The sequence below is a fragment of the Ptychodera flava genome, chromosome 10 (genome assembly GCF_041260155.1).
Source record: "Ptychodera flava strain L36383 chromosome 10, AS_Pfla_20210202, whole genome shotgun sequence".
NCBI lineage: Eukaryota > Metazoa > Hemichordata > Enteropneusta > Ptychoderidae > Ptychodera > Ptychodera flava.
Genome location: NC_091937.1, coordinates 31,659,203 through 31,686,775, shown reverse-complemented (window position 1 = coordinate 31,686,775; position 27,573 = coordinate 31,659,203). Strand labels below are relative to the sequence as shown.

The 27,573-nt window shown below is 37.6% G+C and overlaps 1 protein-coding gene and 1 long non-coding RNA gene across 4 annotated transcripts in view; one reads left to right on the top strand and one right to left on the bottom strand.

Moving 5' to 3' along the window:
- Nucleotides 1–27,573, bottom strand: part of LOC139142526 (four and a half LIM domains protein 2-like) — a 63,971-nt gene that overhangs the window by 12,671 nt on the left and 23,727 nt on the right. For all 3 annotated transcript variants that reach the window (XM_070712482.1, XM_070712480.1, XM_070712481.1), the window contains exon 5: nucleotides 23,643–23,858. In XM_070712482.1, coding sequence (XP_070568583.1) covers nucleotides 23,643–23,858 — 216 coding nt within the window. The remainder of the gene's footprint in view (nucleotides 1–23,642; nucleotides 23,859–27,573) is intronic.
- LOC139142527 (uncharacterized) lies at nucleotides 5,684–9,605 on the top strand. Its single transcript, XR_011554412.1, has 2 exons — nucleotides 5,684–5,915; nucleotides 8,403–9,605. It is a non-coding gene; the product is annotated as an uncharacterized lncRNA (long non-coding RNA).

Sequence of the window (27,573 nt, the reverse complement as noted above, 5' to 3'; positions counted from 1 at the left end):
ACACAAAGGGACGATAAAGTCACAATACAAAAACTCAACGAGCATTATTCACTTGAACAATCACTCTCTCTCTCTCTTTCTTTCTCTCAAAAGCGTCAAATACAAGTTTTAGGAACCTGGCGCAGTAGTCAAAGTAGACCGCGCAAACCGGTGCGTAATAGTTTATAAAGGGTTGTTACTTCACACTGAATAACACTAAAACTTATGAAGACTTTGAGGTCACCCTCATCAAAATTTTACAGGGTACTCTTAGCAGAAAATTCTGTGAACTTTATTGTTTACAGGGAGTGCGAACTTTGCAATCCTGATCAATTCTGAAATTGTCCTCCAAACACAAAAGCATCCAATCCAGCTTCGCTGCTTTTATACTCTCATTCAGTGTTTGATTTCCTCAATAAACGCATTCACTTATGAATTTAATGAGCATCATTTGCATATGCAAATTAGATTACAATGAGTCACTGTCAATGAAAATATCCTGAACAGTCAGTTTTTGAGGTTTTCAATTTGTTATGTGAGAAACTTGTCACCTTATGTAAATTTTATGGCCCAGCGCCTGCTATTAAGGAAATGTCAAATTCAAAACTTTTTTATATAAGTTGCAAAGAATGGTTTGGTGACACGGTATCTGAAATAGCTTAAAAATTAATGCTTCTGACGTGCCAATGGGAAACTTTATTCCAACTGTAATACTTGCAGTAATTGCAGTAATACATCTACCACCCAGATCAATAGAACTTTGTGTGCACTGAAAAATACATTTGTGAACGCCCATTCCTTAATATTGACGGTTTCAAGGTGCCTGTGAGTACAGTGTCCACTGTGAGTACCTCTGTGCGTTCTCTTTTGGACCGTTGCAGGGATCCCATTGGACAACTGCCAGGATTTGCTTCGTGCTCTGTATGTGCAATTGGACATGCTGTCAGAAGTGATTCCAAGATCGCGCTTTACACTGGCACTTGATATCAGACGGAAACTTGCTGTAATATCACACAAAAATGGTCACTTCTAGGCCTATTTACACCCCCTCGTCCCACCCCCATCATGAATGTAGGAAGGTTATTACAAAAATACCACAAAGTATGTTTCAGGACATGAATGTCACACATCACCCTCTGCAACAGTCATATATAAAGTCAACATACATTACCAAGCTTCATGGAAATTCATCATTATAATATGACCCAGCTTCAGCTCCAGACAAAGTGGAAATAATTTTTTCCTCATGGTGATGATATAACACCATGCAGGAAGAGTCCTGGAATTGGCGCCGGCACCATTATCAACAATTCCCACATGGTGAGAAAATCCACATTTTATCACTGCTGACAACTGCTTGTATAACAGGAAAGTTGATTAAATCCTTTTGTCGCAAACAAAAAAATACACATCTCTAGGCAAGTGTATATGATTTTCAGTACAATATAAACTAACGTGTCAAACTAAAAGTGGAGTTTTTAAATTTTTGTAAGGAATACAGAGATACAAAGTAGGGGATTAATTATTTAAATTAATACATGATGAAGTTTGTTAATTATGTATTGTACTGTGACAGTCTGATCACAGATTCAAACTTTAAATTTTCTTGGTGTTAACCTTTCACAATAAATATTTATTTGTTGAATGCCATATCTGTTCTTGCCTGTACACCGTGTACCAGACAGACTGTGATATGAAATCATTCAGGTCTTTGCAGTTTCAATGAGTCAATTAGAAGTCATATTACAAGAAGCCAAAACTGAAGTTGATTGTTCTTTCACAAAAAAATAATTAAATTCAACATTTACATAGCAGTAATACTATAGAAACCTGATATGCCAGACTTCAGTTTGATCTGACATTATGAAAGTTGAATTGAACTGAAACTAAATACAGCCCATGTTGCTATATCTTTAACTTGTTTTTTGCGAGTCTGTGGCATTGAAGAGAAAATTACAAGCAATTATGACCAGCTAAACTCCATCAGACGACTTAAAAGTGCTCATGTTGCACCTACTGTGCTTTGTAAAGCACGTTCTGATTGGTCAGTGCAGAGCTTTGGAGGATATTCCCAATTATGGTTGGTTGCATGCAATGGTGGAAGGTCAACACAGATGTCAAAGGCAATAATGTGAATGAAGTAAAGGTCATTCTAGTCCCTACATCTGATTTCAATCTAATGGGATGCCCGGACAGTTTAACTTCAGTCTGTGGAGAGTCCCTTGAGTCGTTGTTGTTTGTTTGGACTATAACATCGAAGTTGGTAGACTGTCGACAGTCCCTCGTGCCTTCTTTGACCGGATTCACTTTATTAAAGTGCGGTAGCAATCCAACGTAGGCGATCGAGCGCCAAAGGCGCGAGGCCGAGAATACCGGAAGCTACGCCAATACGCGAAACCAAGCGGTACAAGCGACTGGCGAGAGTCTAGGAAGTTGGTCACGAAGTAACTAGTAGTCTGTGCTTAATAGCTAGTATAATGATGTAGCGAAATGCCAAAGGCACAGTGGGCGTGGTCCAGTGCTAATCAGTATTAAGAATTTTTGCTTGGCCCAGTGAAATTTAACGATAGGCAAGTGAAAGTTGTTGTCAACAGCCACTGGTGGTGCCATGATCAAGCCCTTAGCCCTGGTACTTTGAAGAAAGCTTACCTGAGATGGTTGATCTTTATTCAGTCGCTTATGCCCTAACTTTTTCCGGGTGTAAGATCTTCCTCAAAATGGTTGCCTGTGCATGTTGTCCACACCCAAGAGTATATCGCTACAAGACTCAATTTCTTTTGTATAGTATGACTTTGGACTAAAATTTAGTATGAGAATGTTTGCAGTGCCACTTCAACAACCACTCCAAAACTTGTCAATCACTGGTTTTCCATGCCACAATTGATCCCCGGTTAATCTAAAATCTGGAATGATATTTTGTTGCTTTGGGATTTGCTGAGGCAGAAAAATGATCAAATTAATTCTAGACTAACCTGCTGGTAAAGTTAGAAAGATATATTCAGATGAAAACTCAATTCTGAGAACTTGAACAAACACGGTGCTAAATCTCTTCATCTGGGTGGGGGCTGTACATGTTCCTAGTGTGAAAGCTGGGCTTCTCCAATTGACAGACTTTCACAACCTGGGCTCATACAGTGACCTCAAATGACCTCAGGTTAGCTAATATCACTGAATAATGCTGTCAGACTTCAGAACAGAGGGTGTTACACAATGCATTTCCTGTTATTGTGGCACAGGTTCCATAATTGGTTTCACAATGGCATACAGCAATAGACCATAAAGGTCCTTGCTAGCAGCATAACTCTATTCAGTAGTACTGACAAACAAACATTTCATGAAGTAGATATGAACTGTAGTACAGTACTTGTAACCTTACAGCCGATTGGGTCACAGATTACATACACTGCTGTTTTTTGTCCCCAATTTTTAGCATTACCCCTTGAACACCCACAAAATGGTTTCACCATGTTGTTCTCTATTGTGTAGTTGGACTTTTATAAACAGGAAATGGGGGTGTTGAGGGACTCTTTCTACAGTATAAACTCTTAGGTGTACACATAGAGTACTCTGTATTTAAATAATAACAATGCAGGGATTAAAACTCATTTTTGTACTTTTGTCTAAACCCAGTCAATCAATGTGAACTAATTGTTCTCTTTTTGATTTCTTACTTTTATTTTGCGTGCTGTTGCCACCAAAACACCTACAACTACTGCATCACAGACAGAATGACCAATCGCAGTACAGTCACAATTTTTTTTTTAATGGATTACCTGATCCGAAATACTACTTAAGCAATTATGGAATCTGATGTCTGCTTGTTCAACTTTGTGTGAAAAGAAAGATGCAAAATGTACATACAAAGTACCTGAATCTGCAGTAAATAGCCTTTGGGATGTTCAGCGGCACATGCAGTTCTCTGTATGCATCTAATCACTGGGAGCTAGACAGTTTATTCTAGCCAACTGCCTTTAAGTTTATGGCTGCAATTTGCATGCTACGGACAGTACATCTGCTGAGACAATAAATATATATTCAAAGCAACCTCATTTTTTGAAAATATTTAAAAAATGCAAAACTTGTGAAAATCTTCAAACCTTTGTGGAGCTTATAACATTCGGAAATTTCACTGACTTGGCATAAAACACAACTGTACACTACTCATTGGCCACTATCAATCAAACTCAGCTTTTCCATGGGGGGGGATTCTACGCACTGCTGACTCTATTCCTATGATTTATGGTTATGCTCTCAAGAGAAACTGCAGTCATTTAACTTGACTTTGACACTGTAAGACTTCATCACCGCAAATCTGATATCCTCATTTACATGCATGATTCCGTGACAGAAAACTGCCACACACAGATTGATTAAGGAACAAGTATGCGATCTAGTTTTATGACAATATCAAATGTCTTACCACAAACTGCTGTGACATATTTGCATCTAATGCCCTCACACATATCACATGCCCAGATTTGAGCCGCTTACTCAAAGTATGATTAGGATATCATGTATTAACCCTTTGAGCGCCAAAGTCAATTTTTGTCTCCTTTAAAAATTATACTCTAGTCAATTTTTTTCAGATTTTTGTCAAAATTTTGATAATAAACTGTAGCCAATGAAATGTGATGTCCATTTGGTCCAAACTTATCAAAAAATTACAGAAAAATTCATACAAATTGGTAAAATGTTGCACTAAAATTTTGGTGGGAAAAATTACACAGTACAATATATTACCCACAATACTCTTTGATTTGTATCCTTGAAGGTTACTTTTCTAAAAACTTTTTCAGTTCTGTATGTAAGCACTAGTGTGCAGCATTAGAATAAATTTTAAATAATATCTAGTAAAGTACGTTTAGAAATTTTCAAAATAACCACTAAACAACCATAAAAGTCATATTCTGCAGGTACTACAAATGCCATACTTTTTAGGCAGCAAGTTATGACGAACTGAAGGGGTCATTCTCTGAGAAAACTTAGCATGCAAATTTCTTTTGTCACTTCCATTGCAAAAAATCAATATCCTTTTGTTTCATAAAACAGGTGCAACTAGTCTCCCTACTTTCCATCACATTATTCTGTATGGCTGAGGACACAATCTTTGGCAAATTTCACAAAAATGCTATCTCCTCTCTCAATTATGCATAATTTTCCAAATTATTTAAAATGAGAATTGAGAAGAATGGTGTGCATAAAAGTAAGTTTTCAAAATTTTGATAAATAGTCTGTGACTTTGTCTACACATGGGAGACATAGTAGACTTCACTCAGGTATCTCCGAGGATACAAATCGCAATGAATTATGGAAATATTACAGTACTGTGAATTACAAGCACTCAAAGGGTTAAAGGGAGGAGTGATCCTGTCTGTGGCTGTAAGTATATGAACCATACAATGGAATGTTTTGTCTCCTGGAGACTGTGTGACAATAAATTTCAATATTTATGAATATGAGTATAATTATCAGTTACCGTGCGAAAAAGGCATGATCTCAAAACTCAAAGAACTGCTCAGCATTAACTTTGGATATTTGGTGGTATATAAATTTGTCAGATGATTAGATAGATAGATAGGTATATAAAAGGATAGATGGATAGATAGATAAATAGATAGATTCAATTTCCATGGAATTGGTGACATCACAGTCAATGGGCTTTATGAGAACAGGGTGAACAACTTTTGAATTTGTACACCGCTTGTTTGTTGATTTATTTATTTCTTTGTTAATGAGATTCCTCTGAAACTGACGACACTTCTGAGCCTCACTTTCAACTGACCAATCAAACACCACTTAAAACTCAAACAGTTTGACTCTGACTTCTTCATCATGTTGTTTGAACTGACGACATCTACTGGCTACCGTTCCAATGACTGACTGATTAGCACTGAACTACCGGCATCACAACTTCACAGCAGTTGGAAGAATAACTGGTAAGGATATTACCATATCATCTTTGGCTCACACCAGGTCCACAAAAGTTGCTTGCAAATGATCAAAATATTTAAACCTCTCATGAATTATCAGTTACAGTTAACCACTGCAAACATAAAACAGTGCATGGTCACCCATTATGGAGGCACAATGAACAGCAGAACCAAAATTCTGTAGAGACGCTACAGAAGAGTCATACAGCAAAAATCCTCATCACTTCTACATGTACAATCTTAAATTCTTCAAATGACCTTTCACCTTTGACATTTGAACTGCACGTCAAGGACAAGGCTGAAGACTCCATCAAATCGCTTGTATTATTTCACTGAACCATAGCTGATCATGCATAATTTCACTTGTCCATTGCATGCATTATGAGTTATGTGGGGAATATCAGTGTGAAATCTGTAACGCAATCGTGGCACGCGGGATAACCGTCACGCTATTCCTTAATTGTCACTCTTGGTGCAAGATCATATATTATTTCATGACCTTGATACGCAGTCCTATCTATTAAAGGCCTTTATTTGGTTAATTAATATCTCAACTCAAGCATCTTTAATACTCAGTAATGAAAGCAGGAAGCAGTGACCAGTGTGATGAACCATAACTGTCCTTATGATTTGAAATACACTACAGGTGTATTAGAATCTATGTAAAAATTACACACTTTGTAATTTTATATTTGTGTCAATTCATTTGATCAAGAACTGTTGTTGTTGATAGTCTGTCTAGAAATTGCACTTACCCCAACAACTGGTCTATCCGTACTCGTTTGGCTTTATAAATGATCTAGTTTTAATTGCAATCTGCTGATGATTACATCACCATATTAGACAATGTCCCTATAGACTAGTCTCAATGCCACTTGTGCCTTCTGTAGTTTTTTGATTTCCATTTGTAGATGTGCAACATTCAAGATGTGTGTCAGAATTCAGCATGCAAGAATCTAACACATGGCACTTGCTTATAAAAGATAGAGTAAAACTGGTTACCTTTTAATACAAACAAAGAAGGCACAGGGGACAGTCACTGGTCTGCAATGCCCATTATGGACCCACCAGAGTGATCATAAATATATTTTATGCTACTGCAACTTGTGACAATTATTTCAGTTTTTCTAAACTTTGGTTTTACTCCCTATAGCATATTGAAATACCCAGTATTGGTATGTCAATGCAGTCAGTATATGAGATATATGAACTTAATGTTGATAATTGAATTTAAGTCCATAACTGAATATTATCAACACTTACTATAAAGGATATACATAATTCAGTTGACTTTACAAGTTGTGTACTGGGTATTTCAACGCACTGTCGGAAGCGGGAATTCAAGTGCAGACTTCAACATCAATATGTGGGTGGTAATGGTAAGCTAAACAATGATGCCTTTCATCAAGAGTTAGACAACTGAATTTGACAGTCATGTACACGTTTAGCTACATGTACATGTACTGTAAGTGCAGGCAGCAAAAACAAACAGCCAGTCAAGGCCAATAACATTTGCAGTTCAATGGTCTTTCTTGGAGGTTTCTAGTTGGTCCTATGCCAAGTTTTGCATGCCATTTTGAAACTCAGGACGTATTGACTGAGGACTGGCTATTATCAGCATCACTGGTTGATACAGAAAAAATTGAGAAATTAGCTGACAATTATAGCTAAATGGACCTATTATCACAGAGATTCAAAATTAATATCTGCTGATCAATTTTAGTCGACAATAAATGCTAAATTTCAATGTATTCCACTTATTTTATTTTTTCATCATAAATATCGGATTACTGTTTCCTCACAGGAATGGAAGTTCTATACTGTTGTAATGTTACATCGAGGTCATAATTACATAGGTTTATCTATATTGGTCTGTCTCAATATATCCAGCATCAACCCTGTGCAGTAAAAGTTTTCTGAGTTGAAAATTTTGTTTTCCTGTTGGAAGACAGACAGACAGACAGACATTTACAGAATTTGATATTCATGAATTTTAGCTGACATGACAGTGACATTTCACACCATGTGACATTTTTTATGTCACTTCAACGTGCATGACTAATGGGCATGAAATTTGCAGTACAGTGAATTATCCTGAGCAAGGCAGACAGGAGTATTTTATCAAAACAAGATAAATACAATTAGCATGTCTGCCATACAGAGGCCAGGCTTGGTGCTTTTAGCAATCCAGTCTAGGTATCTAGCGAGGTGGGAGGGACGGACACCGGTTACAGTTGCTCAGTAACACCTATGTAGGACGGGTTGCACTATCACAGAAAGACTGATACAAAGTGTAAAATGCCTTCTACTACGATAACATGGACAGCAGGCCCAGGTCACGGTAGCAAATCAACTTTCACAAGACACACAGCATGATGGGATAATATTGTATGACTGACACCCTACAAAGACGCCTAATCCTTGAACTCTTGGAGTTGAACTCGGAGAAAAAAAATATCTGACATTTTTCTTCATTTGTTTGTCACTATTCAGATTGTCAAGGAATGAAACTATTTCATCAACCAATGGAAGCCAGAGTCCTGCAAGTGGCATGTTGTGCTCTTCAATAACTGAAGATGACGGATTTGACCACTTCCATCATAAATCATTGGCGTTACTTTACCATTTTCCACCCTTCTAGGTTAGTCTGGCATGCAACTGGCGAAAATAAGCAGGGGATGAAAAGTTGAACACCCCCGCACCAAGAATGGATTAACCATGAAAGACTTTGTTTTTCTCTGGATATTCATATATCCATTCATAAGAGATTATAAAAGAAATTGATTTCTCACGTCTAGAAAGCACACTATCTAAAACAGTGGCACTAAGTAGTCGTAAGTCTACACCAGATATGCAATGCTTACATGACATTTCCCGAATGCACATGGAAAAATATTTTCTGCTGCATGTCAAAATTCTTATTAGACCCATTTAAATAGATACATGAATTGTTTACAAGTTACAGACCTTTTTGTAAAGTCTAATCATCTGCTTAATTATTCTTTAGAAACTTGGAAAGTGTTTGTTACCACTAATTAGCCCTAAAAAAAGAACTTGATATATATATTGTATTATTATTCTTAGCAATTATTTTGTTTATGAAAGTGACAACAACACCGAATTCTACAAAAGAAATGTACACAGATATAGGAAACCTACATTAAGAATTGTAGACTAGAATGCTTGAATAAATAGTAAATTTGTAATTCTGATTAGATAATGTTCACTTTGTTGGAGGGAGTGAATAAAATATTGTAAAGTTAATACAGCAATGACATGTTACTTTCACTCAATTTGTAATGCCCGACTAGTATTTTGCATCAGTTTTTTGACAGCTAGAAAAACGTGATGAATAAATTTCACAGAACATGGAATCTTGAACTGAATCCACAACTGTTCCCAGTCGATCGGACAAGATATTTCCATCTTGGAATGCAAAGGTCATTGATCAGGGCTACGTGGAGATTTAACGCTGGAATAGCCAGGATGTTTCACACTCCCGTGTCCGAGAAATAGATCTGCGGGACTGGAATAGATGACTTACCTAGAAAGAAAATCAGCGCCGAACAAAAGGTAACCTTGAGAAGTCAGCAAATGAAGCAGGAACGGCTTGTGTCTGGTTCAACTTTTTTTTTTACACAAGAATTGGTTTACACTGGCCCCCAGCAATTGTGAGAAGAATGGTGGACTCGTCAGCCTGACGTCAAAAACTCAACTCTGGACACGGCTAGTGTGAAAGTGGTGAATAGGAGAGAGACCCTGTGCGTAGTTTGGTGCTGAGTGCAAAAAGGGAAAAAAAAATTTGATCTGTGGGGCAGGAATGCCTCCCCCGTCTTTGCCACAGGTCTGTGTGCAAAATATTACCATATATAAACTGAAGACTTTTAGAGGTTCTTATTTCGTTTCAGAAGTCTTCTAGCACAAGAAACACGGAATAACACTCTGGAGAGATAGCGTTAATGTCGATGATGGCCACTTTGCTGTAAAAAAGTGACTTGGTGACAGGCAATTCTGGCAAAAAAAATCTCTTTCACAACTACGAGCGATCATCGGTGGCCCTACTTGAGACAAAACTTGACCCTAGGATGTTACCCACCCAGGAGTGTCTACTTCCTAACTTGGTCATTTTTTTTACGCCTGTGTGAGTAACGAACGATAAAAAGGTTATACACTGTGAGGTTTTTGCCCTCTTTCCCTCCTCCCCCCCTCCCCACACTCATACCAAACCTTTCAAGTCTGAAAAACTGTTTACAGGAATGTGGGCAAAGTTAACAATACCATCACTGAATAGCTCTTATTAGTCTTAATAGCAACTTCAGCCTCACTTAAAATCAGGCCCCAGTTTATCAACAAAGCGGAAATTTGTCCTCTGGCCTCAGAATAAACTTAGTTTTGCATCCAAGCAGACTCCTAGGGTTGTTTTCATGTACATGGAGCCAGGAGGGGTATCCTGCACAAACATCCTACTTTCCCTGCCTGCATGCCTCGGTAATATTTCCTGGCATTATCTTTATTTTCCTATAAAACTGGTATCCTGTGAATTATCCGGAAATATAAACAGGGGTTTGGTATCCACGTCCACTCTCTCAAGGACCACCTCTTTATACATAGGGACCCCTGATTACACATATCTGCTGGCACACCCCTTGCGTCAAGTGGTGCGGTCTGAATACTTGCTCGTCCCACAGACTCAGCAAAGCTCCTCGTCCATAAATTCCACAGGGTTCAAAGGTTGTCTGAAGATGGTATATGATAATTACTTCGTGCCAAACAAAATATTTTGGCTATTGGGTGGCATTTTATGAAGGACTTTGCTGTTGAGCCCGCTATAAAGCCGATAAATCTGTTTTAATGTACTTCAGGCAATGCCCTGAAAATCACTCCATCCTTCCTCTGGAGGTCATGACCAGGGTCAATCTCTGAAGGTATTCTATTACATTGAGTATTAAATGCAATGATACACTACGCCCAGCAGGATCAGCGACCGCTTTAGTGCATGAGAACATTTCACGAATTTGCTTGCTCAGCAAGAATAAGTTCAACATCGCAGACCATGTATTTTAGGGTACCTTGGGACCCATGCGCACTTGATGTCCGGAATCTGACCTTGTGACAACGTTTTGGCTTCAATTTTTCTGTTTCCAAAGCTATGCAGTCAGCATTATTTCAGATCAACTTGTATGAAATTAATGCGACGGTTTAATCCCACAGAATACAGTACTGTGTTAAAGGGATTCAGCGTTTTACCCATCACATAATTTATCTCACTGGCTTGGCAGTCAAAATGTTTATCCAAAAGTTGACTGCTTGAACAGATGTGTGTGATGGAATTTTCGAATGCAATTTATCAATGCCTCATCGAATGTTGCTAATTTTGTCTCAAATCTTTTGTGAGATATACAAGGTATACATATATGATTGTTTTTTGCAACATTGATAAGTAAAGCGCATCTGAACTACTTTGAAAATAACTGCAGACACTCCATCAACCTTGAGCGCCAAAGTCAACTTTTGTCACCCTTAAAAAATATACCTAAGTTAATTTTTGTCAGATTTTTGATAAAATTTTGACAAAAAACTGCCCATTGTAATGTTTTGTTCATTTGGTCTAGAATTATCAAAAAAGTTGCAGAAAAGTTTATAAAAATTGGTAAAATGTTGCACTAAAATTTTGGCGGGAAAAAATAAAGCACTCAAAAGGTTAAACCACCAACAACTGGCATACTGTAGATACGTTCTTCTTGTTGTTCCCTTAACCTGATTGAACACAGACACACATACATGTATCAAGACAAAAATTAATGTGCAATTTTAATAACAAAGAGAAGAAGCCAGCTTGCAAATCGTGACAATTAAATAAATGTACCACAAAAATAAAAAAAAAATTCTGTAAAATATCACTGCAAACACATAGACTGAACTTTCAATGCAGCAAGGACTCTGCACATAGTAGACATTCTTTCATTTCTGAGTAATTTCACAAGGTATTATGGTATGTTCGTACACAAGTCCATGATTTACTCCGTTGATACAAGATCCTCACGCCTGAGGGAGTCTTTCATTTCGTATCTGTGGCACAAACTGGTTGTTAAATTTATGGTTCGTTTTTGGTTTCATCCTTCATCCATATTTTACGAAGACACTCTCAGCCAGTTTCTGGACTTTTCTTGCCGTTGGTCCATGAAGAAAACAGCAAGAGGTCAGAGGTTACAAGATTTACGGCTGCTTTTTATTCTGTTTTTAAGTTGAAAGGTTGGGTAAGAAGAATGCAGTGAGAAATCTTCCATATCAGTTACAATGATGAAGTGGACAAGCATTGCGACAGCGCCATTGCTGTTTTGAGAATATTAGCAAAGGAGGACAGACAACCACTGACAATCATTGAAACTTGCGATGAAACTCTGGGAGAAGAATCTTATTAGAGGGCCAACAGCTGTAACTTTTGATGATTGTTATTTCACTAATTTGGTTTTTAATTTTTAATGTCAACTACAGTTTCTTGTTGTACTCTTGAATTCAAAGCATGTTATTACAGTGTTGAGCTTGTCAACTCAGCCTGTACATGTGTAGACTGCAATGTTATTGTTGACAAATGAATTCCGGTCCCGACTAGAATTCAATTGTAAACAATAACAGTGCATTTTACATGCACAGACAGTGTTGATGAGCTAAATCATAGACAGTTAGTTCCATCCACTACTGTGTATGGTTAAATAGTTGGTGTTTTAACATGCTTTTGGTAGTAGAACAAGAACTTGTAATTGACATTAAAAACAAAAACAGTGATAAAATCTTCAAAATTACTGCATGGTCCTTGTGGAGGACCGTGGTTACAGCTATATGTACTGGCTCTTTAAATATCACAGTTTGGTCCCCTTCATCTTTCATGCATGGGAAAAAAGATTAATATTGGTACTACCAAACGACAAAACAGACAAGTGGCTTCACCAGCTTTTTGAGGACTATGCAGGTAGGCTAATAAATGAATAACGTGTATTTTATGACATTGTAAGGCTGTGTTGGACTTTGAAAAAGCGTATATGTTTAAGGATCATGTACTGGCACAGACATTTTCAACTATACTGTCTATGACAAAAGCTTGGCTGGATGTGTCTTCACTTTTCGTATTTCGTAACAGATCTGTCTTCACATTTTGTAGTTGTGTAAGCATTCGGCTAAAGGCCAGTTTTGGACCAAAGAGGGTAAACACACAACCCACTTCAAACAAAATTTAGGTCACCAACTAAAGCAACACCCATATGAGACTGGTGACAGGTTGGGATGCTGGCTGGCTGTGTAAGTCACTGGTGAATTAACGTCTTTTATGTCGATGCTCTGTGAATACAAAACAGGTCACACCAGAGTGTGATCTGGGCTATCCTAGAATCCTATTCGTCCTATTTGGGAGTGGGTCGGAGGTACAAAGGCAAGCAGACGAATAGGATTCTAGGCTAGATCTGGGCTGGTGGGTTTTCATCTGACCTTTAATAGTCGAAGTATATCCTACATCTAATGAATGTTGCTCATCGTAATTGTTATTTGAGGAGTATTTCCCAGGCCTCTTTCCTTAAAGGGCCAGTAATGCTTATTTTTGATGATTTTTGCATAATTTTCTACCTATTCTACCCCCAAAGCATGTTGAGATACACAGTATTCAGCTTGTCAACCCAGCCTGTGCATGTGTAAACTGCATCGTTATTGTTGAACAGTGGATTCTGGTCCAGACTAGAATGTAAACAATAACAATGCAGTTTACACATGTAGACACTATGTTGACAAGCTGAACAGTCGGGAGTGTTACAATATTCTTTTGAGAGTAGAACAAGAACTTGCAATTGACATACAAATCAAAATAATGAAAAATCATCAAAAGTTAGCATTACTACCCTTTAAAAACTATGGTTCGATACAGAAAAGAGCTCAGAAAGAGAATCTTGCTAAAACCAAGCTCCTCAACACAAAATCAATTCGCATGATCATTTATACACAGTAAGTGCCATTACAAATTTCAAAGACATAACTATATACTGTACCTTGGGGATCACACAAAAATTTCACATGTACTCCAAATCTTTGATTTAAACTGCTAAATCCTTACTTTTTCTTCTTGTAACACAGAGTAAAGACTACCTTTTGTCACACTCCATCCTTTGAATTTAGCTCAATTCATCGGATAAAATGACACAGTCTACTATTCTTGCGATTCGCATGATGGTATCAGTTATACAGCTTTATACACGTACTATAGAAATCAGATCCATGCTGCTATAGATGTACGGTGGTATTTTCAAAACTGTAATGTATCAGAGAGCAAGGATCAACAAGGCCATGCCAAAAGGAATTATTGAATTAAATTTATGCAAAATAGCTTATTGCATTGAATTGCGTTATTTAAGAATGAGGCCCTAGGATACGAAGGCATTCCAAATAATAGATGGCACGAAATAGTATTGACAGATATAATGCGGTGTTCATCTCAAATGAATACCTTCACAAGCACCATGGAATTTCAGTGGCAATAACTAATGTTATTAATGTTTCTGGGATTTGAATTAAGCACAGGGCTGAATTTACAATTAGACAGGTAGTCACTTTGTGAGCTGTCAGATTAAGGGGCGTGTACGTGTTCACCACACACTATAGAAAGTGACACCGCCGGACACTGAATGGCAGCTGCACTTATCCGAACTGTAAATGAATTCAACAAAAAGGGTCTCGTCTGAATCCCTTGTACTGAAACACACTTCATTATCGGTGGGTTTACAGCGAGTGTTTTCCAACATTGACCTACGACCTCTGGTCTTAGTACATTGTAACACCACTGTGCAGTCCACTTTAATATAGGAGAACGCCATTGAGGAGAGTGGGGCTCTACAGAAATATGTTGATGGTATGTTGTAGTTGATTAGCGCTACTTTTCAACCAAAAATTACGTCACATCAACGGACGTTTTTCTGCCGTCTCAGGCTGGGGACTGACACAAAAATTCAAATTCAGTAGATTAGAACTTATTTGCTAAATGATGACAAGGCAGAGTTTAAATTTAGAATCTTTTTTATCAAGGAGAATAAGAAAACAAATGTGACGAAAAATGCAGGAAATTACATTGAATTATTCAACAATGGCAGTGAAGCAAAACATTCACCGAGAAATGACAGTTTTGACAAAACTTAGGAAATATGGTGGAACGCAGCATCACTCTTCTCCACATATGATGAGTGTATATTATGGACAACAAGCAAGAAATCCTAACCCTGGCATCTATACCTTCGAAACCAGTCTGATTACCTGTTTGTCATCGTTAATACTCCAGATTAGTGTAGATAAAAGATTTTTCAAATTCAAAAATTTGTTCTCCATGTGATGTTGATTCTTGCCAAGTAGCTTTTTAAATTACAAACACACAGATATACCAACCAACGCTTGAAAGACTAAACTGAAAATGTAGTAGCAAATAACGATACATTGCTCATACATACCTATACTTGAGGCCACAGGATTTCCATCTACATGGTCCTCTACACGTGTTGGAATATTAGAGTAATTAATCAACCCCTAGAAGACCTAATTTATACCGCCAATTATTTGCAACTGACTTAAGTCATTTGCATATTGACCTTTGTACCATCTTGGCAGGTGTAAATATATGGTCCGGCACTTCTCACCTGGTGCACCTCTGTATTATGTCTGTGAACCCATGCGTTACGTGATTGCTTGAGTTTATTGACACAGTGAGCAGGAGGCCAAACATTTATCAAATCCACCATAGAGGGCTCATTGTGCTGATCTTCATAAAGTGTGAATTCCCTGGTATGTACTACTACGTAGGTTGTAAAGTGTGCATCATTTTAACATTGTTATCCTCACATATTTATCCAAATGACGCCTGCATATGGGACATTGAAAGAAGACGCTACCTACTTTTTATGAAATTGTAACCGCAAACTTGAAAGAGAGACTTCCAGAAACTACAGAATGAAGGGTTAATTTTGCCGTAAAGCATCAAAGTATGATCAAAGAGCTCACAGGTGGAATTTTAAGTCGTTCATGGTCACTCATCTAATTTGCATATCAACAAGAACTTTAGACGTCTGATTGCCTCTGATTGCTCATTGACTATACTACAAAAAAATAACTCCACATCAAAACTGAATCAAATCTAGCCAGATCTATTCTGTTATATTCCTTATTAGCCTACGACTTTTAAATAAAAACGAAAAATAAAACTGGTTGTAAATAATCAAGTGCATCACAGATCAATGTGAAAAAAGTCCTGGTGCACCAAAATTGATGACATAGACAGGGGTTGTTGTGATGTTGATCTACCCGAGGAAAAATCCTATATTTTTTGTCAAGAGACGACAAACGTGGCTAGTGCATGTTACAACAAAAATTATAGCCAATGGAGCTTTAAACTAGACAGCACACAAGTCAAAGGCATAAGATGCTTGACATGTAACATGTTTTAGCAGTACTATCTCAATGTTGTAGAGCAAATTGCCTGTAAAGTAATTGTGTAGTACAGGCACTCACTCTGTAGTTTCCATATCAAAACTTAGAAACAAAAGAAAATGAGTATCGCTAGCCAGAGAAAATATATCAAAAACATATTTACGACATAAAATATTTACAACATAAATAAATTTTGTTAACAGCATTTTTCCTTATTCCTGCTACACTACCTCTTCCTTTTCCTGCTCTGACAATCCAAACTTGGAGACGGAAAAATGGCCCTTGATTCCAGATTATCTAGAACATTACACTATCTTTAGCAACATGCAGAACTTTCTCTGAGATAATCAATAACATTTGTAATCATGTCGGCATTTTATCAAGTTGGCCACACACTTTGTCCAGAATTACGCCGGTTGATAATCGCGCTGTGCAAGCCCTGAGTTTGAGGTTTGCAAAGCCTGTATACCGTTCATACACAGGCCATTGAAACGTCTCTGAAACGGTTCTGGGCCAATACTGACACAGAAAGTTATGTGTGGACACTCCGAAGTGGTTCTGAAGCGTTTCAGATTTGAGACGTTTAGTCGGTTTAGTCGGCCCGACCAGAGCCGTTGTAGGGATTAACTCTATCCGCAAATCGCTGTGTGGACAGACTGAGCCGCTTCAGAAGCGTTTCAAACGCCCTCACGCGACAGTTATTTGTAACATAAAACAAACAACAACCAATATACAATATTCACTTTCGCCATGGCTGCCGAACACAGTACTACATCTCGCGGTATACTGGTCCGACGAAGATAAGCTTGCTACCAAAAAGCCTATCAATTCGACCAGAAAAAATTCATTACGATTTGAAAAACGTCGAATTAATAGGAAATTAAAACTGCCGAAATAATTTAGTGGTCGAATTTAATTTGGAACGACGAGGATGAAATTTAAGCGAGACATGTTTGCCATGTTGAGACTGCTTCAAAGCATGGACTGTGAAATTTTGTGAGGTCGACAAATTTCGTAACAAAAAAACCTCAAACGCACGTTGGTGTCACATCAAAATCAAAGTGGCCGCGATTACAGACGGAACAATCTGTGACACTGCCACCGGCCGCTCGACGGACGACACGTAAGTTGACATCGTGTGCCAGCCCTTGGAAATATATTGTAACTCCTTGACAGGCAGATGAGATAGTCTTATAGTGTTTGATGCATTGAAAGTTTGTAAAAATAATAAAAAATGACATCACCGATCATAAGAAATGTGGTGTTGAAGATAATAGTTTTTAAAAGAAGACTATGACGACCATATTTCTGTAAGTATTATCTAACTTTAGAAAACCAACATCTGAAGATTTACTTCAACCAACACTTTTGGATTTGTTCCACTCTTTATTATAAGATTAGTCGAATTTCTGGAAAGTAGGTGTACATTTTCGATGTCTGTGTATCGTCTACACCGAAGTCATATCCGAAAGAGTATAATCAGTTCGCGACAGCGTAAACCTCTCTCCCTCTCTCTCTCTCCGACATTTCAATGTTTTATATTGTCGACATTTATATATCAGTCTGAAGTTTCAGGTCACTGCTCATTGCAAGTAGTTGATGTCAATTTTTCCGTATCGGGCATGGTCTCTATCGTCACTCTAATCGTTAGTGTTTTCCTGTTATATTCCATATCAAACTCAAAACACAACGTGAACAACGCTGATAATATATTGCATCTTTCGTATCGAAAACCGGTAAAGTTCGTAACTGGTGACATGTCACGGCCTGGAGAAAGTTCATCACCATCGATCGAATGTCCGTGGCGCTTTTGCTTCCAAATAGACATATTGAAATGCACAGGGAACTTCGCGGTATGGCAATTATATGAATTTTACCGTGAAGAAAGTCTGTGACTTTAAACTGGCCGTACAACCAACAATAAACATGGCGGAGCAATGATACCGATTTCAGAGACTTCGATTTTTTTTTCATTGCGACCTCGACCGCTGGTGAGAGCGAGTCGTCTATTTTTTTCCCACTGGCTATTTGGCTTTGAATTTTCAATTGCCATCATGTGCTAAGTTAAAGCTAAAAACAAGACGGGCGTTCTCTGTAAATCAATAAGCCTTTTGAATATGAAAAAATCGGACATCTGAACCTCAACACGCAGCTTGAAAGTTGTTCTCCGAATCAGGACAGGGACATCGGCCCGGGACATCGGTGAGGCCGGATTTCACGTAGTAGCTATGGAAACCGACGGCTCGTTCGTTGTAAGAAACCATGCGATGTACGCTCCCTTGGGTCGTGGAATTTCGCTGTATCGCCTCTACAGACTACACCGTCTATTACCTAACCATGCTATTAAACAATCACACGATAGTCCAGTAACATATATCTTCATTAATCTACCGATCATCCACCGTCGAACACTTCGAAAACAATGGTCGCGGTCACGGATTCAAGGACGTTCACAAGAAGAAATTATCATCAATAAGTGGCGCGCAGAATTATTTTTACTGGTTTTGAGAACTTCTAAAATAACTTGCAATCTGTATATCTTCACACATCGAACCGATATTGTATACCTATCACCGTCGAAGTTTATGTCTTTCACTGTAGAGTTCTTTTTATCCAAAACACATATTCAGAAGAGTCCCACAGAGCAGTCAAATGAAAGGATAATTGCTTCAAGCGAATGAAATTGCACGAAAGAATGAAAATCAACTGCACACCATGGACGTGATTTAAAACAATAGCGCTTGTGAATAGGACTATTCTATTTGAGTAAAAAGTGCCGTTTTTCTCGCAATTTTAGCAACTGTAACGACCCTTTATTCTTTAATACCTTTCCATAATTGAATTAAACTAGGTTTAGGGCTTATACACACAGTGTACACTGATGTAAAGAACTTTAAAAATTATTCTGCTGGTAACGAACAGGAGTTTACACTCTAATGGGCGCAGTAAAACAATGGTCACGTCCATAGGTTCAAGGACGTTCACGGGGAGACACGATGGCAAATAGTGCAGTGTCGTAAAATTGCTTAGACTAGTTTTAAGAACGGTACAATATCTGGTCATCGGTGTACCGCTACCTGTGAATCGAAACGACAAGTGTAGACCTATAGCTTCGAAATTTTATGGGAGAGACACCACGACTGAGACCGACAGTAGCATAACAAACTATTCCCAATTGTGCGTCCGTGTTTAATACAGACATCTCTGTAGGTGATTCTGGTTTCTCTTGAATGGAAAGTCCGACATTGACAAAATTGACATAAAATAGGTCCGAAAAGTTATGTTTTATTCAACTAACTGATTCATCTCCTTTGATATACCCTATTAGCTACATGTAGACAGTCCGGAAATAATGACATCGATGTCTCCCGGCCCCCATTTCTTCACCGTTTTGCAAAACATCTCATCAGCCGGACGCATGGGCAATGTCTTTGTACATTGGTCAAAACTAATGACAGTATAGGTCAGGATGTAACATCGGTCAAAGTAATATTGAATATGGAAGACGAAAATGCTTTCATTGATTGACAACAATGAGAGGGAACGAGTCAGTAAATATCGAACCATAAAGGGGAGATCGAGACTGCCATGCCCATGATTAATCAACTGGGAACAAAATATATATTTCGATCAACAGACTTACACAACCAGAGACAGCATTTTATTCAGCTTTAAAATAAGTCACCGCCTTCCTGTAATAACACCCCGTTTGCGTTTCGATCTACTCTGCTCTGTCCCCAATCGGTATGGCCGTCCGGGTTTCGCCTGCCGTACTGACTGATACATGGTTATTTCTTCACATATTTTTTCATCGTTTGGCATAAAATACAGCATCTCTTTGGTGCACAAGGCAAATCAACGTTTAGAAGGAAAGTCACAGGAGGTTAGGATATTATATACCGTAGGTGAAATTAGAATGGAATGTTGAAGATGAAAAGACTTTTATCAGTCGACAAAAATTGCCATAAACCGAGAATTGAGATTGTCTATGATTTATTAATTGGGAACAAAAATATTCGATTGAGTCATTAAGTTTGTGTTTGATTCGTTTCAAAAATGTGTTCCTACATTCTTATCCGATTGTTTGTGTCAATAAAAATGTTTGTTTCGCCTCGATATTTGTAGGGAAGTTTGGATTAGTGTGGACGGTAATGTTTTGTTTGTGTGAGGAAAGCTTATGGCGAGGCGAAACAAACATTTTTATTAACACAAACAATCGGATAAGAATGTAGGAACACATTTTAGAAACGAATAAAACACAAACTCGACACAAAACATTTTGGATAGTTAGGTGGGGAGCCTCTTTCACATTCTTTACAGCCAGTACGACGTCGTCCACTTCAGCCATCTTGTTACAATATGACATAAAACTGGTCCAATAATCATTTTCATTCAAGGTAATACATTACCAGGTCCATGGGACATTGGAGATTTACAAATTTAAGTAGGACCATCCTGAACCACTGATAGTTAGTGGTGGTACCAGGTGTCCGGAATGGGTAAGCGTACCCTGCTAGCATGCTACACCCGTCAGGATTGGTCCCAAAATTGTCTAATATTGTATGAAGCGATACAGTATATGAATCACTGTTATAAGTCAAACAATGCTTGGCCATACACGCCTTTTGAACTCGAGAGGGCGCATTAAGACGTCTTAAACATCAAACAATGGCTTAATTTTGTGTATGTGGACGCAAGCGGACTCAATCTATTAATCCCCTGTGTTTACAAATCACAAATAGTGTTGCAGAAGCGTTTCAATTTTTCCCTGTCTGAACATAGTACTGGATGCAGTCACCAGCTGAATCTAGATTACCACACACACACGGTGGTACACAATGCCAATACCTGTACTTGACACAGGTCTTACCTAATACCTGCACCTGTTTTGTCTAAGTCCGTATGCTTGCTCATCCAAGGGAAGACTAAGCACGTCCCCTATTGTGTCTGACTTTTCAGTTTTGTTTTTTTAACTCTTTCTAAACCCCATTTATCTCGGTCTGTTCACCCATTTTTTCCTTCCGATGTAAACAGAGGCAGAACAGAATAAATATTATTACAAGTGCATACACTTTATGATACTTGTAAATCATACCAGTAATCTGGACCATTTGTACATCCTTCATAGTTTTGTCAAGTACGATAGATTACACTACCCCTATCATAGCCATTGCTATGAATGCCACTTGTCAGTGATTGTACACATTTTCTGGTTCTAAGTGCCGAACACATGTACCTGGTATATTCTGTATACAGATTCAACTCTTAGTCCTGCCCTCTTAGCAAAGATTGTCTGGTGTAATGCTAGGCTGTCTGCTGATAACACTGGTTGCTGGTGGCTCTGAAGCATGCGTCTTTGGCTCAGATTTTTAGAAGCCCACCGTCCTACAGATTATTTGGACTTATGTTGAAACTTATCGGGAAAAATTTAGCGTTCCTGTCTTGTTTTTTGTGGAAACTGTTGATACAGAAAACAGTAGCCATTTTGAGTTTACCACATTTGTGTAAATATTTCAGCGATTAAGTTTAATAAGATGATGCATATGATGACGTTTGACATTTTAAAATGAAGACACCACAACATATATTAATATGTGTAATTTTGTACTTTCATCGGGATGTATTGTATGTGTCATTTAAAACTGTAATGCAGCATTATTACATTTCACAAAGCCCCATTAGCTTTTATCTTTGATGTATTTTCAAGATTATTTGTTCAGTCTGTATGGTATATAGTTTTGCGTCCTTCAACTGAATAATGTCATAAGGGTCTGGTTGTTCAACTTATCAAAACATCAAATATGTGTGAAATTTCTGATATTTCTGTTGACGACTGAATTTTAGTCTGCAACAGAAATCATCTCTCCGCCATATAAACTGCATATCGCAGTGCATCACGATACAGCATATCGCAGTGCATCACGATACAGTGTGTGTAAGGCTCTTGCGATGTATTTCAACACATTATCTGCAGACAGAGAAGATAGTGCACCTATATTCTTGAACAGAAATAATGAAAATATTATCAAAAGTTACTGGTATTATTGCTTTCACCTGTATGTCACATTGGATATGACCATAATCATGATTTTACAGAGATGAACTTTTCACAGCTTAGGTTTTATACAATCCTTCAACATTTTTAACCCTTTCGAACCTCATCCCAATCTCCCCCCCCCCAAAAAAAAACTTCCTTGTACTAGCATATGGGTTGACCCCCCCCCCCCCAAACTGAAAGCAATCGGAATGTTTCAAATTCCGATGGTGAAAACATCCCAACCACTTTGACAACAAAAGAACAGGAAGTCGTAGGATAATGGAAACGAAGTTGTTGTCGGATGAGAGTTAAGGATTTCAGACAGAATGGATGTTACGCTGAGAAGTTTTGGCACGCATCATTGGAGAGTATTCCATTGAACCACTTTCTCACTTTAATCGTTACAGCACCTGTGCTTGTTCAACCTGAATTACAATGAATCGCCTTGGATAATCATTGTGAATATAGAAAAGCATACACGGTGGTCTCACTTGAATGTTTTCATTTTTGAGAAACACTCACAACACTTGAAATACTGACTTTTACATTCACTGTTTCCTACCAAATATGTACTTAGCCTTGATGTATGCAAATTGTTATTGTTAAACCATTTCCTTTGTGATAGAAACCAACTTCCAGACGAAAGTAAGAATGAACGTCAGTTCACAGGAACTGAGCCAATGGGTCCCTCAATGAAATTGGATATAAGTTTCAAAAGGCACCAAAAACTTGCATTAAGTAACCTTATTGATATTTTCTTTAGCCATATCATATCAATGGCCTTAAAGTTGGGAAACCTAAAATATCTGTTAGAGTGGAAATGGTAAAAATAAGCAATAAGGGCAAAACTGAAGAAAACTAGAACCCCACTGAATAATTTTACCAATTAACATTATCCTAGGGGGTCCAGTTGTTTCACAATACTATGAGAAGGTCCCCTAAGAAACCTAATTGGCTTCATAAAGGAGATTGCACCCGGTCTATTTCAGGTGCACTGCAGTAATTCTGCCAAGATTAGAAAGTTCAGGTACATGCACTATTCCAGTGTTTTGACAGAGTCCTTCCTGATGGTGGGATCATGATGTTGATGAAAAAATGGAGGGACCACTGGTAAATAATAAGTCCCAGTAAATCTGGGGCATGTTTAACAGACATTCTGCACAACAGTTCTGTCGATCCAGTTTTAAATATATAAAACATACTTTTTCTGCACTTATCTAAAAAACAGAAATAGCAACACTTACCTCGTCACAGGATTCGCACCTCGGGATGATTTCCTCGGCATAGTGTCTTTCATCGTAGATCTTCCCGTCTTTGGTGAAGTACGCAAGATCCACCAGTAATTCATTGCACGTGCTGCAGCAGAAACAGAATGGATGCCAACAGACATCGTCTCCAAGTCTGTCCGCGAAGACAGCAATGTCACCAGCCTCTATCTCTCTGTCACATTTGTTGCAATTCTGAAAAATAATTAAAAGACAGTTAGTGTAATTTAAAGCCCTTTCACCCCCAGTTCCCTGTATACAGGTCCAACTTTACCATAGAAAACAATGGATTTGGGACAAACCATGGTGGTGAAAGGGTTAAAGCCTTAAATACTTATACGAACCACAAAATTTATTATCATACTTTCTGCTTTAGGAAATTTTAGCTGTTTTTATTCCTCAAATTTATTTTTTGCCAATTTCAAAGCTTAGTCAAAAATCATTTTCAACCTCGTTTCAAAACCAAAGAAATTTTGTGTCATCAATTTTCATTGGATACCAAATGGCTACACTATCATAGTACTGATGGTTGAGCCAATCACATTTGGCATAACAGTATTGTTTTTTAAGGTAAATATGGACCGCTTTGAATGGAAATGGGGTGAAATGATTTACAAATATAAACGTCTCCAGGGTTTGTACACTCAGTATTAAAGTCGCTGAAGATTCAAGGACCCTTCAAGAGATTGTCAAGAGTATTTTGGGTCCATAAAAACATTTTCCAAGAAATGTGCAAATCTCCTACAGTCAAGCAATATGTACATTATGTTTAACAGGCTATACACTAGATATATTTTCTAGAAATATTACGCTGATATCTATTATTTTCTATTAAATATTTGCAATTCCGGGACTTAAATTTTTACGTTGATATTTAAAATTTTCATGCAAACATTTGCAATTCCAGGACTTTCAAGGAAATAGCTGCAATTCTGTAGCCCACTGTTTTCCTTGATGTATTTGCGTATTCCTTCCATGCAAATTTATCCAGGAAAACCGCTGTTACATCACTATAAGCTATCCAGAAGAAATTATGAATCGCTAACAGGCACAAACAGAGAACTTGCTCAGTGGAGCATGAGAATAATATCTGATGCTTTGTAACTGAAATGTAAAGCTTTGCCCCCTAGCACTAAATAGCATCAGATATGCAAAACTATCGTAGGTGACAGAGCCCTCTAGCAATTGTTGCATGTACAGATCCACCAGACGCTCATTAATTATACATCATACAATGTTTCACTGCTGTACATCAGAGACAAATTATCTTCCCTTGGTGGAAATCAGCAGCGTGTTTCCAATTTTATACTGGAAATAAATGCAAACATTGAGGTCAATGGTGCATCCAGCAATCCGTTATTTCTAATTCTGCAGAAATCAAATTAACACACAGAAAGAACTTTCAAATCCCCCATGGTGGCAATGTCAGAATAGGTTTAACCCTTTGAGTACTGTAAATTTTTTCCCACCAAAATTTTAGCACAACATTTTACCAATTTTTATGAATTTTTCTGCAATTTTTATATGATAATTTTGGACCCCATGGACATCACATTTCATTAGCTACAGATTTGTATCAAAATTTTGGCAAAAATCTGAAAAAAAAATTGACAGGGCTATATTTTATTATGGTGACAAAAATCGACTTTGGCGCTCAAAGGGTTAAAGGGTCTTACATCATGTATTCAACTCAAGGATTCATGAATAATGTCACTATGTCACTTTTTTCCTCATCAAAAATTTATCAACTCTGATAATCTCTGTCAAAATAAATGAATATTAGTTCACCAGTGCAATATGACAGAAAAGAACAGCCATATCAGCAGATCCAGTTTTATTTTTCTAAAATGGACAAAGATGCCGGTATTTTTTTACATTATTGTGTTTGTAAAAGTACAGTTTCTTGACTCCCAAGTCATGTTGAAATGACTAGCGTTAAGTTTGTCAGCCTCTGCATGTGTGCAGTGTTCAATGTTATTTGTTGACAACTGAATTTTTAGTCCTGACTAGAATTCACATATCAAGGTAGGTTTTGTAGCTATTACACAATCTGTATTGTTGGCGATGCTGATTCTTTGCGTTTCAAAATACTGTGAGTAGACGAATGAGAAAACATGCTTGTTTCATGGAAAAAATATAATATCATGAAACTGTCTCTGTCAGTGTGCCCTCTAAGTCAATATAATGTGCCACAAAGTAAACAAATTATCTCTGATGCAAACAATTCATTTTGCTTAATGATATAGAGCAGGTTGATGCACACAGAATTTTCCACAATTTCCCTAAATTGACACAAAGTTACCAAGAAGGACTTGTTTATTAGAGGGCACATGTGGTCCCTGTCAAATTGACCATGAACCCAAAGTGAAATATTGTAAACATATGACAAAATATGAATTAAAATAACTCAATAACACTTTCCACCAAGGTTTACATCATACAGTAAAGTGTATATGTGAATCCACTTGTTCAGTGATGTAAAGTACATCAGTATTTTTGGTAAATACCAGGAATTACAATGTACATCATGTCTTTCTCAATCTTTTCTGTCCATAGTTTTGGCTGAACACAATTGTCTGTGTCGACTGTTCTTTCAGTATGTTTTGTGATCCTGAACGCTGTCACTTGATTAAACTACTCAAATGATGCAACACTGATGAAACCAATGTCAAGTGTTTGCTGCTATGTCAGTTTCATGTCCACATTTCTGTTTGTGACTGGTCCCATCTGTGTCAACACAATGCCTTGAATTCAATGACCCTACAGTATCTGTCACACAAGGTGACCTTCACAAGCTGTCTCCCATGGTACCTACAAGAGTTTTGTCCGCATCCATTCTTACATTGTGCAATATGATGTAACTGACTCCAGTTTGCTTCCAACCTTAGAAAGGCGTGGCATTATTCTTTAAGTCATTTTCTTAGTTTGAAAGAAAGTCAATTGTGTATACGATTATCTGACATTCAAAGTGGTCAGTTCAGTGGCCCTGGTCACGTGAAAATGAATCCGTCAGTTGCCAGACTAAACACTCTGCAACACAACTTAGTTGTCACACACCTTCACAACTCCCTCAAATTTTTTTGTCTCTACTTGCCTTTTTTCCTGTAGGAATCTCATATTCGGAAACAAAAACAGCTTGTGTCAGCTGTCTGTGTGTGTTCAAAATCAGGTTTTTGCACATACTATGCTGAGAAAACAACTGAATGCATTGCGAGTTTGACCAATACCGTATCTTGTTGTGCTTGGCAATGAAGGAACACAGCACCAAGAATAGTTTACTGTGATAAATCCATGGACAAAACATGGAAGAACATCACAATAATGAGAAAAACTTTTCCCTATTTGCAATGCTCAGCTTCCTTTGCTAGTATTGATGGTGAAAGCTATTCCAAATATCTGGCAGTTTTGATTATCAATTCCAGCATTTATAAGGGAGGCCAACTGAAATTTTGAAATGTTCAATCTGCATTTTAATTAATGTAGTTTTTTAGATTTCAATGAGAGAAGCTAAATATTTTTTTAATTTTCGAAATTGGATGAACGGTTACAATTTTATAGCTTTTTAAAACATTCACTTTTACTCTTTCTGTAGAAAGACAATACATATAATAACAATGGGAACAATGGGACAAAAATGAAGGAGTTTTAGCTGAAATTTACAGTAAATTTGCTGTAACTTTGTAAAAAAAAACATCTTTTTGTACCAAATTTGGCATGGAGATAGATTTCAATGGCACACACAAATGTATCCTAAAATCACGCGATTACGATGGTGGCCATATTGGATTTATCCATGGCAACGGATGAACGACACTTAACGAGAAATGACAAAATGAAAATATTAAGCTCAAATGGCATAAGTGATATATCAAATTGAAGGTCTTTTTGAGCTGATGACACTTTTGAATAG